General features: G+C 43.0%; 1 protein-coding gene across 1 annotated transcript; it reads right to left on the bottom strand.

The window, feature by feature from the left end:
- Positions 1 to 228: 228 nt before the first annotated feature.
- kera (keratocan) lies at positions 229 to 6,512 on the bottom strand. The gene is made up of 3 exons (XM_083659779.1): positions 6,419 to 6,512; positions 1,802 to 2,676; positions 229 to 1,414 (listed from the first exon to the last, which is right to left on the bottom strand). The coding sequence occupies exons 2-3, from the start codon at positions 2,661 to 2,663 to the stop codon at positions 1,245 to 1,247; spliced, it is 1,032 nt and encodes a 343-aa protein (XP_083515905.1). The 5' UTR covers positions 2,664 to 2,676; positions 6,419 to 6,512; the 3' UTR covers positions 229 to 1,244.
- Positions 6,513 to 12,671: the final 6,159 nt, after the last annotated feature.

Raw genomic sequence — 12,671 nt, 5'->3', positions numbered from 1 at the left:
GAAGATATTTATAGTATTCATGTAATGCACTGGGGTTGCAAAATTATATGGAAATAAATAATACTAACAACAGCAACAACAAATCAGCCGACATTGGGGTACACATTTCAGAAGTTTTATTCAAATTCAAGCCAATTACAATTAAATCTGTTGCTAAATTACTCAAACAATAATGAGAATCACTCACACATTATTAAAAAGTAATGGCCAGAATAAAAAAGTGTGTTGGTAGTTGTTCAAAAAAGTATTTCCCCCCAATATTAAATAAAATTGATTGATTGATTGATTTTTGATTGATTGATTTGATTGAAACGATTTATTTCAAACAGTTAAAACAATACATAAAATGAAAAACCAGTAAACATAACAGTCCAATAGACTTCAGCAAAAGGAAAATACGTAAACTCCAACATGAAAAAGCAAACTGTTTGAAAATAAATTACTGTACCTACATAATGCATATTTGTGGAATATAATAGTTTTCAAAAGTTAGCTTAGACTACTCATACAAGACCACGGAACCTTAGAAAACAATAGACCATTTCACAGCAACTGTTTTGAAGTGGTATACAGCAAGAAGTAAAACAGGTGTAACCAATGACATTAATGATGGTTCCATTCCATTTAGGTGTTCCAGTGCCAGGGCCCTCATTAATGTTATTGGTTAAACCGGCTGCTTTACCACCTCAATGGTTGCTGTGACATTTGGCTTCAAGTCTACAAATACAAACTCAAAGGTTTTCTAGGAACAATATAAACACAAGCATTCATCACAACTGTTCACATGCCATAAATACATAGGCTACTGTCCATCCTGTCCTAATCACAGTCATGCTAAATTATAGTTATAAGTTTTGTTCAGATTTTCACATGCAAATGTTTACACCAATATAAGGCACAACTAGTGGTCAACAGTGAGATGTTGCAGTCTCATTGAAGTATCTAGCCAGTCAGGCATCATAGTTTCTGTTAGATTCTGTTCAAATGGAAAATGTATGTTTTTCTGAAAAAACAAACAGATATTCATCTCTCTAATTAACAAAACTGGGGGGAAACAACAACAACTTTATGCCAACTTAGTGTCCAATATTTGACTTTTAACAAAATGCAAATGTTACTGATGTCATCATTCTTGACCTCTGGGTCCACAGATATTGGTTTATCAGACAGGCATCCACATTGCCATTACTTAAGTAATCAGTTGTGAGAAATTAGTAATGGTGTTGGAAAGTTGAGTTTTCATCTTAGATCTCGATGGACCTCAGGTGACGGAAGCACATAATGACATCCCTGGGAATTGGTGGCTTAATCTCATTGCCATCTAGTCGCAGGTAACGCAATCGAGGAACACTTTCATTGATATAGTCATCCAAAGCCTCGGGTGACACGGGGCAGATATCTGAGCCATTCACACCTGTAGTTGCACAAAGGAAAGGATTTATGAGTTTAGACATGAGGAACAATGACAACACACATTTAATCTTATCTAATAAATGCATTAAAGCAAGTCAATGTATTCATGCATTAGCACATTAAGGAATATAACATGTTTTGTTCATAACTAATGCCAAGGGCTTACAGATCATCATATTGAATGATGATGTACTGTAGGTTACTACTGCCATTGAGTATGAATACAATGTGGATGCTGCAGTTCAAATGAAGCATCATAATCACCAGATCAGGATGATGTGTATATGACCAAGCATACAGCTGATTCTGTTTCTCTAGCTTTTGAAGCTACAGGCAAATCGTAGTGGGAGATGAGGTTCAGTGCTTTAACCAAATTCCACAAACTTACTCTTGATCTTGTTGTGGTCGAGGAGAAGGTGTTCAAGGCCTGTGGGAATGAGGGGCACCTCAGTCAGCTGGTTGTGGGACAGCTGCAAGTCCAAAATGCTGGAGATGTTGAACACATCTTTGGGAACCCCACTGCTGCCAAGCTTGTTGCGGTTGAGCCTGAGGAATGCCACATTTGGCAAGCCCTTAAAGTACCCAGCTGGTATCTTCTCAATGTTGTTGCCATCCAGGAAAAGCTGGGTGGTGGTGGGTGGTAGGCCAGGAGGCATGCTGCTCAGCTGGTTCTTGGCTAGATTGATCTGTACCAGGCTGTTGAGACCCTTCAAGCTCACCTCAGCCACAGCATCATCCATCAGCTTGTTCCCCTGGAGGTCCAGGAGGCTAAGCCTGTCCAGGCCGGAGAAGACCCCAGCAGGGATCTTGGAGATGCGGTTGCGAGAGAGTCGCAGTTGCTCCAGGCTGAATGGCAGGTCAGATGGCACAGTGGACAGGAGGTTGTCATCCATGTAGAGGTGCACAAGGTGAGACATTTTATTCAGGACACCTTTTTCCAATCCCTCACTAGTGATTTTGTTGCGGTTGAGGTTCAGCCAGCGCAGCTGTGTGGCGTTGCACAGGGAATCTGCTGAGAGCACCTCGATGAGGTTGTTCTGCAGATAGAGGTACCAGGTGTATGGAGGGATTTTGGGGATTGCCTTTAGGCCCTTATTGTCACAGTAGACGGCGTTAGGGAAGTTGGGTGGACAGCAACACTCACTGGGACAGGCTTGGATCTGTGCCATATAATCCTCATAAGGCATGTCCTGACCCAGAACTGGTCCAGCCAAACACAAGATGCAGAAAAGGCTCAAGAGGAGTGCCATTTCACTGCTCAACCTATGGTGGAGAGAGAGGAAAAACAGTATTATAGATTGTATACACACAAGAGGACAGTTTTATATTGGCCTTGGGATAGAACAGGTCGTGGGATAGAACTGAAGACTTCTGGACACCCCAGATCTCCAAGGTAAAGAGGATCAGATAATGACTTTGAGGAATTAGGACCACACCGTTAAGTGATGACCTTTTTGTACCTGAGCACCTGTTTCCATGATGCATTTTCTAAATGAACAAGGTCAGGGAAGCTTTCAAGCTCTTGAGACCAGTGGTTCTCAAACTTTTTCACGGCAAGGACTCCTAAACTGACACAAATCAGAACACACATCCCCATTTGATAAGATTTTGTCCCAGGGTTGCCCATCTAATACGATTTTTGTTTTTAGATGTTTTATTATAGAAAGTATAGGAACCCCATTACCAAAACAGTCACTGTGATACTTATGGATGGAAATGTGAAAATAAATGATTCCCTTGGACCCCCTCTAGGACCCCTGGGGGTCCCCATACCCCACTTTGAGAGCCACTGCTCTAGACATTATACAATAGTATGGTATTAAATGCTGTGTTATACAAATGTCAAAAAATTGCTTTTTTTCATTCAGACAAATCTTGTGGCTATCTTATTCGTCAATCACAAGTGATTGCCAATTCAGCAGCCCATTGAACTGTTCACACATGTACAAACATACAAACAAAACTGTTGGCTAGGGTTGTCCCGATACCACTTTTTTGCTGACCAAGTACGAGTACGAGTACTGACATCTGGGTACTTGCCAATACCGATACCGAGTATTTAATTCGTGGTCGACGTGTTTTGTTACACCGTATGGTTAATTAAAAGATAACTTTTCAAGATTATGGGTTTTAGTGATTTTCTTTAGTACCTACCGGTATATATTATCTGCAGAAGTAGGCTACCTAGTTTTCGCAAGACCACAGAAATTTCGCATAATGGGTATCACCTATACTTGATAGTCTCTTCTCTTGATGCCTTATGAAACAAAAGTTTCCCATTAAATAAGGAAATAAGGTTTCCAATTAAATAAAGAAGTATGCTATGAATCAACCTTTAAACCACATAGCTGTGCATCTCCTTTGTATTTGTTCTGCTGGTCTATTTTCATTCAAACATTAAAATAGAGGTTCCTTGTGTTTTTATGTTCATTATGTTGGGTCTCGTAGTTAGATTACTACTTTAATGTTTATTGTAAAAACAAACTTTATCGTGCTTTTATTTTGAAGGCAAAACCGAAATGAAATTGTGACAATTGTTGCTAAATTTGCATTAACGTTACATTCCACTTTAATGTTATGTTCCACTTTTAAAACGTTTTTAAAAGTGGCTTTAGCTCAGGAGGTCGAGCGGGTCGGCCAATGACACAAGGGTTGGCGGTTCGATCCCCGCTCCCTCCCATTGTGTCCTTGCCTTGGGCAAGACACTTAACCCTCCTTGCCTCGTATGATTGGTATGAATGTAGACATGAATGATGGTGGTCGGAGGGGCCGTTGAGCGCCGATGTGTGGCTGCCACGCTTTCGAACCACCGGTACGAATGGTGTGAACGAATAATGATTCTGTGAAGCGCTTTGAGCACTTGGAAAGGCGCTATATAAATCCAATCATTATTATTATTATTATTTAAGGCAGTATGGATTACGGGACATGTAGCACGTATTACAACGATCTGGTAAGCCTTTGCTTGTTCCACAGCACTGTGTTGTCTGCTAGAAGAGCAACTAATGTTAACATGTAAGTTGAACAGAAAGTGTTTTAGCTTGTTGCAGGCTATGCGGCTAACTGCAGAGCTAAGCTAAGTCAGACAGTGAATAGGCGAGCGAAGCGGTGCAGGCTGTAGCTCACTCAGCTAATTACTGACCTGATAGCTTTTTATTTCTCCTCACAAAGCGCTCCAGGTAGAGATGCAAACAAACAGGCTGTTATAGTGAAGCTTCTCTGCATGCATTAACAGCTGTGTGAGCCTGACGCTGGCTTGCTAGGTTAATGTCATGTTGCATGCCCTAGGTGTAAAGTGGTATCGGGCGTGCGGCCGTGTCAGTATCGGGCAAGTACGAGTACAGCAAAATACCGATACTGGCATCGGTATTGGGCCATCTCTACTGTTGGCCAAATTAGCCAACATCAGAGTATATCGAGCACTCTACCACTAACATCCACGTTCCAATGGTGGTTGCCAACATGCCAAATAAAAAGTGCATCCTGTGCACATCCCAGGTCTTCACTTTGTTTGTGGATGACCTCTCAAAGACAGGATGCAGAGCCAGGTCAAACTTAAAGACAGGATGCAGAGCCAGGTCAAACTTAAAGACAGGATGCAGAGCCAGGTCAAACTGTAATTGCATTATTACTTGGCTGAACGTCAATCTTGGATCTAAGACATCATGCTGTCTCCGCATTCCCAGTGGTTGTATAATTTGGTTAATATACACATTGCTCATCAGGCTGGGAGTGTGTTCTGGCAGTCCATCTGGCTTGCAACTCACCCATTGCTTGGTACAACTGATGCAATGATGAATGGAGGGAGGTAAACACGTGCGTGCAAGCACCCACACATGCACACATATTACAGTCGAGCATCGCATACAATAAGCTGATAAGAATGGAGGTCTTGGAGGCCATGGACCAGAGAGGCACAAAGGAGAGGAGAAGGAGGGAAGAAACTCAGAGGCAGTCAGCTCTGCCATCTTCCATCCAGCCGCCCCATCAGTCTGTACTCAATTCCCCCGAACTTCCATCTGGTGCTGGTTTAAATTCTTGATGTGCTCCATGTTTGTCTGGAACTCATTTTGGATATGTCAAGCTTTTTCATGGATGGGCCCACTTCAAAGACAAGGCCTGCACACCTGTTTTTTTTTTAGAGATGTGACCCTGCACCTCGTATCTCACTGTACTTTGGTCAAAGGTTAGTGATCCTGCACCTCGTATCTCACTGTACTTGGGTCAAAGGTTAGTGACCCTGCACCTCGTATCTCACTGTACTTGGGTCAAAGGTTAGTGACCCTGCACCTCGTATCTCACTGTACTTGGGTCAAAGGTTAGTGACCCTGCACCTCGTATCTCACTGTACTTGGGTCAAAGGTTAGTGACCCTGCACCTCGTATATCACTGTACTTGGGTCAAAGGTTAGTGATCCTGCACCTCGTATCTCACTGTACTTGGGTCAAAGGTTAGTGATCCTGCACCTCATATCTCACTGTACTTGGGTCAAAGGTTAGTGACCCTGCACCTCGTATCTCACTGTACTTGGGTCAAAGGTTAGTGATCCTGCACCTCGTATATCACTGTACTTGGGTCAAAGGTTAGTGACCCTGCACCTCGTATATCACTGTACTTGGGTCAAAGGTTAGTGATCCTGCACCTCGTATATCACTGTACTTGGGTCAAAGGTTAGTGACCCTGCACCTCGTATCTCACTGTACTTGGGTCAAAGGTTAGTGATCCTGCACCTCGTATATCACTGTACTTGGGTCAAAGGTTAGTGATCCTGCTTCTCTTTGGAGCAGCAGATGTGGCACACAAGATAAAGGCGCAACCCATGCAAACACTAAACTAAAGTTACAGTTGGGACTTTTCTGCCCCTTTTAGATGCACATGTCCTTTGTAAGCCCTAACATCATCATAGGCATAATGATTAGGAACGATTGACTGCAAACATCTCAATACTAGCAGCCCCCGGCACATTCACAGCACAGCCTAGCCCTTGCCGTAGAAACCAACCTACCTTAAACTCAGCCAGTTGCTTCTTGCCTATGTCTTCTATGAGGATGGTATCAAGTGTAGTTCCAAGATGTGAAGCTACCTCTCACCTCCCCTGTATTTGTACCACTAGCCATTTCATTCAGCTTGTGCCAAACCCTCAGTGATGGGACACCAAGCTTCTCTTGGCCAATCAGACACTCCCAAGATCAGAGGTCATAATCCCATGGTAGACACCATGCTAAGCCTACTCAGTGCTTGAGACATGGCCTACTTAGAAACAAAGCTAATGCAAGCCTACCCATACTTGGTTTGCCAACACAGGGCCAACCCTTCCTTCCTTGTTTGGTGTTGATGAATTTGTTGTAGCCCTAGAACAAATCCCTTACACTCCTTTGCTGCCCCGTGTGCTAATTATGTGCTGCTGTCATGCTTGGTGGTGAGAACAAAACAGTGTGTGCACTCTGCAGACATGAGAGCCATGGTGTAGGCGGGGTGAACAGTGTGTGCAGACATGAGAGCCATGGTGTATGCGGGGTGAACAGTGTGTGCAGACATGAGAGCCATGGTGTAGGCGGGGTGAACAGTGTGTGCAGACATGAGAGCCATGGTGTAGGCAGGGTGAACAGTGTGTGCAGACATGAGAGCCATGGTGTAGGCAGGGTGAACAGTGTGTGCAGACATGAGAGCCATGGTGTAGGCGGGGTGAACAGTGTGTGCAGACATGAGAGCCATGGTGTATGCGGGGTGAACAGTGTGTGCAGACATGAGAGCCATGGTGTATGCGGGGTGAACAGTGTGTGCAGACATGAGAGCCATGGTGTATGCGGGGTGAACAGTGTGTGCAGACATGAGAGCCATGGTGTATGCGGGGTGAACAGTGTGTGCAGACATGAGAGCCATGGTGTAGGCGGGGTGAACAGTGTGTGCAGACATGAGAGCCATGGTGTATGCGGGGTAAACAGTGTGTGCAGACATGAGAGCCATGGTGTATGCGGGGTAAACAGTGTGTGCAGACATGAGAGCCATGGTGTAGGCGGGGTGAGGTCAGACATGAGAGCCATTGTGTAGGCGGGGTGATGTCATGCTAAGGGGATTTAAAGGGATACTGCAGATTGTCTAGGCAAAATGGGTGATGGCTTTCAACATGTCAGCATGTTGGCTCATTAAGAGCGTTCTCATTTCCAGTGATGACGGCAAAGGCTTGAATGCTACAGGCTAATCCCACCTGACTGGGTGTGTGAGGATAGGAGCAACGCTATATCATGATCAGCCACACAAACCCATTCGAGAGGCTCGTTGTGTTGGCCAAGGTGTGATTGTGAACTGTCGCCTGCCATTCCTCTGGTATTTATTTATTTATTTTTATTTATTTATTTATTTATTTATTTCAGGGACAGTGCAACATTAATGAACATTTGCATGTAAATGTGCCGGATTGTAGCCTTAGCTAATTTCCATCCGTAGTCCCTCGACAGGTGAGGTACAAAAAAGTTTAAAAAGAAGAAATAGGAAAATTAGTGCATAGGCAACTGACAGAGGTACAATGTAAGTGACATATACATACATATAGGGTAAAGAGGAGAGGAGACATACATATACATGAAGGAGGCATTTAACTTTGTAATTCAAGTATTCAGGTATGAGGAATCAAATGCCAAAGTCATGCCCTCTTCCGGTTTAGGGATGCTGTAGTCTGACTGCCTGGAAGCAGGCTGCGGGTCTAAGCTCTGCTGTTGCTGACCATTTCGGTTGGCAGCGGAGGGAAATCCCTTTCCGCTCCCTGCGAGCTCTGCCATTGGCTCCGACAATTTCAACGGAAAGGGATTCCGCTGAAATGGATTTTCCTTTCCGCTCCCAAATGCCTCCGCCGCTGTGAAACGTCATCAACTAGCTAGCGTTGCTACACACTAGGGTTTGCACGATTAATCGTATTTTCATCGGCATCGCGATATGAACATGCGCGATGAACACATCGCAAAAGTCACGTGTCATCGCAATGGGGAAAAAAACAGAAGTTACATTACAGCCGCAGTTAGGCACCGTTCTCAGCTGGACAGGAAGGTTTCCTTCTGAACTATTTAAATGTTACTACTACAGTCGAAAAAGCTCCAATAGCTCCACAGCTAAGCTAACGTTAGCTTCACTGCTAAACCATTCACCTGAGTCCATAAGAGAGGCACTTGTTCTTCCCCTCAGAGTTAAACGGAGCCCCGGTCCCAGTTTATGTTGGTGATAATATCATCCGCACATCATACAAGTCTTGTGTTTGTAAATAAGCTTTTTAAGTACAGCCAGTCCACCCCCCAACACTGAAAGGCCCCACAAAATAATTGCGCAAAATAAATTACATTGCTACTAATCGATCCATTGCAACACCAGCGCACAGCAAACAAATTGTCTGCCATTTTGGCCTGGAGGAGACACCTCTGACTGGCTGCTGTTGTCCCATTGCCCAAAGTGGTGCTGTCAAAAACAAATGTGTCGATTCTTACCTTCAATATACTCTTTCTGCCTACTCCGCCTCCCCAAAGTGTTTAGTGTGCAATGTAAACAGTACTACACGTCAAGTTTGCTGACTGACTGTTGAAAGATGAAGCGGATTTATCCCTCTGGCAATAAAGAAATTTGAACTGCAACAACAGTGGAGTGGTAGGCAAAACGTGTTCACTCAGTCACCTCGCAGCTTGCAATGAATGGATCTCTCTGTAGTCTCTAGTCTGTCTATAGTGTCTAACACTGTTTGTTTGCTGCTAACCTTGCTACTGTAGCTGCGCATGTTTAGACTGCTATAAATAATGGATGATGGATGGATAGATACTGTAGATAGATAGATAGATAGATATATAGATAGATAGATAGATAGATAGATAGATATAGATAGATAGATAGATAGATATAGATAATCTGAGAGGAAATTATATTCACATTTGGTGGTGGTGCACAAAAAAAGCCGCAATAACAGGAAAACACAAACAATAACAAGGCCCAAAAATGCATTGGCAATAACAAACAGACTCACTCAAGGTTTAGTTAAAAGTCTGGACTACTGCAAGATGGAAAGCAATGGATTGACATTGACTAAATAGCTATTGATTAAATGTAATCAATAGCTAATCAATGTCAATCCATTGCCACACAGTCACACCTTTATTTATAGCGAGTCTTTTTTTTAATCGCAGGTCATATCGTCATCACAATATTGAACAGTGTTGTCGCGCATCGCAGATTTTACTCATATCGTGCAGCCCTACTACACACTGAAAATGGCAAGTGTTGACGAATATTTGGGTTGTGCAATAAAGCAGGCCTGCATGCTACTTTCAGTTGATGGTTGTAAAGATAACAGAATCTTTTCCCCCGCTAGACCAGAGTGAGAGTAAGAGCAGCCAGACTCTCTCCTGCGCGGGTACAGCGCGAAATGGAGATAGTCTGGCAAGTGAGACTAGGCATGCTGGCATATGAACCAAGGGATTTCATTATTTTTCCATCTATTTTTTCATCTACATACATACAAAATGCTTATAAAATAGTTTTACTTTGTAAAACCAAAAATCAGCTATATTTAAATCAGGAGAGACCATATAACATTTCACTCAGACCAAAAAATAAAATAAAACAGATTTAAAAAAAAATCTATGTTTTTATTTTTTTTAGTCTGTTGAGGCACCAGGATAGCCCACTCCTAACCTCTCTGAACACATGGGGTATGGGGGATTGTACTGGCATTTTTTTGTCAACCAGCTGCCTCATAATAGGTGTGTGTATGTATGTATGTCATTTATGTACTGTATGTATGTACGTCTGTCTGTCTGTATGTATGTATGTACGTCTGTCTGTATGTATGTATGTATGTATGTATGTACAGTATGTAATATGTATCTGTCTATCTATCTTTGCTCCCTTCTGAAGTACAGCACTGGGATTCTCTGTGGTCTTAGGGCAGACAGAGCTTAACCTACTGACCCACGTCTGTCTAAGTTACTGTTCAACAGCTGTGTCTTTTTACAGGCATTAGGAGTAGCCAAACACTTGCTATAGTGGAAGAAATGTGCATGACACACATAAACAATTAATGATGCGTTCAGAGGCTTCGTTTCTCTGCACCTATGTAAACTTACTGCTTTTGATTTGATAGAAACTGGTTTTTATTTGCCCAGAGACAGCAGATGGGGTCCACTTTTATTGTCATTATTAGACATCTAAGTCATATTGATGTGTGTCAAGAATCAAGATTAAATATAAAATATTCCCACTGCAGAAAACGGTGACTCAGGTCTTCACAGTTCTCTGCAGAATGGAACAACTATTACTGAAAACAAATTTTGCCTCCAACTTGCTTGACAGACTAAGGAGAAACACATGCAGAGGAATATGATAATACCAATTTCCTGCCAGGGCTTTTGTGTCTGAGCCAGCTATGTTAATTACACAAGGGGTTCTATTTGCACTGGGCTTCAGGATCGGTTCCACTTGATGGTTTTGCTGAAATCCACTTCACGACTTCCAAACATTTGGAAGAGTGAGTGGGGCTTACTGTACCCAGAACTGAGAAAGTCTGTTTGTGGACAATTATTTTAGACTAGATGTGGAAAAAAGTACATTTGGCGGTAAATGATTTAAAGGTCTTTTCCATCATGTTTGCCATCTTGGAAACCTTTTCTTGCAACTAAATCATCACAATAATTCTAATTTAATTAATCAATTTCTAACTTTAATTGTAAGAGAATATTTTAATTGTAATCATGTAGAGAATCATGATTGCGAAAGAAAAGTACAGCTACAACAATACCAAATAATTTCTAATTTATATACATTTAAAAGTGTACACAATCCTTTGAGGCAAATTTTAATTGTTGATTCTGAAGTAATTCATGCAAGGATTACTAAACGAAAAACAGAAAAAATAGGCCCTACATGCCAAAATCATGAAGACATTTAACACATCAAAGTCTTCTGTAGTTTGCAAGGCCACTTCTGCATTGCCTGCAAATGATGGAATACAGTAGGTACAGTAGGCAGGTAAAGACCTTATCAATCCAATAAGATGTAAACAAACTGTCCAACCACAGCATTTCACGCCTCCTCACTCAAACAGACGCATCACAAAAGATGGGAAAATACCAACTTGTACCTGCTTCTCCAGCCGCTGTGTGTGGCTTGCATATGCAGCCAGGTGAGGCTTGGCTATGGGGTCGTCTGCTTCTCTCCTGCTTTGTTCTAGGGATTGTCCAGTGGCTCTGAACTCTATTAGACGTGTCTTGTTGTTGGTTTTATTCCCCTATAGGCTGCACCTTGGACATGCACTGGTTGAATAGAGAGAATGGAGCAAGAGTTATTGTGCGAGTGCATGTGTGCAAGTTGGGATGTCCTTTTGGGGGTTGTATTGGCTACCTTCTGCCAGCCCAGCACCCCCCCCCCCCCCACACACACACACACCCTCTTCATTTTGTCTCCTCTTTGGTGTGAAAGTGAAGTCATCCGTTAAAACTGCAGGTGGTGGGGGTTAAAGTGCAGCCCCCCCACACCCTCTTACAGGTGGTTTAGACATCACTTAACCCTTTGGTCTGTGATGGGAGGGTTACCTCTCACCCCTCCACCTGGTGCAAAGCGTTTCACGGCTCATTTCAGCACAGAGGCCTCGGGCTGTGTTTACCAGGTTGTCAGGTGAGGTTAGCGTGAAGTGTCTCAGGCCCCGCCCACCTCTTTAACAGCAGCACACCTTTTCACTTTCAGCCGTCCGTCCCGGGACCCCAGGAGGTGGATGGGGTTAAAGCCGCACTCTGTCACCGCCTCCCTCCCCGTTTCTCTGCTTTACTGGCCATCTGTGTATGTTAAGGCCACAGATGGGACATCTGGAGGCCATATCTAGAACCTACACTTTTGGGGATGAGAGTGAGGAAGAGAGGGATAAAGAGAAGAGAGAGAGAGAAAAAGAAAGAAAGAGAGGAGGAGAGAGATTGGAATAAAGGAGTCGGAAATACAGTGGAAGTTAATCTCTAAACCCTAACCCTAACCCTTCCACAGGTACACCTCCAATTGACTCAAATAAAGTCGAGTATAGAGAGCAGAAGTCACGCCCACTTCCGGGTTAGGCATACGCACCAAGAGATTTCACCCGCCATTTTTTTTCCATAGACATTTCGTAAAATGCTTATCAAAATAGTGTTACTTAGTCAAACTAAACGATTCAGCTATATTTAGAAACAGGAGAAATACTATATGCCATTTCACTTGGACCAAAACATAAAAAAATAGTGGAGTTTTGGTCAGAGTGA

Source organism: Poromitra crassiceps (assembly GCF_964638095.1).
Source record: "Poromitra crassiceps genome assembly, chromosome: 2".
In the NCBI taxonomy this organism is placed as follows: domain Eukaryota; kingdom Metazoa; phylum Chordata; class Actinopteri; order Beryciformes; family Melamphaidae; genus Poromitra; species Poromitra crassiceps.
Note: the sequence above shows the minus strand (reverse complement) of the source record. Positions and strands in the feature narration are given on the sequence as shown.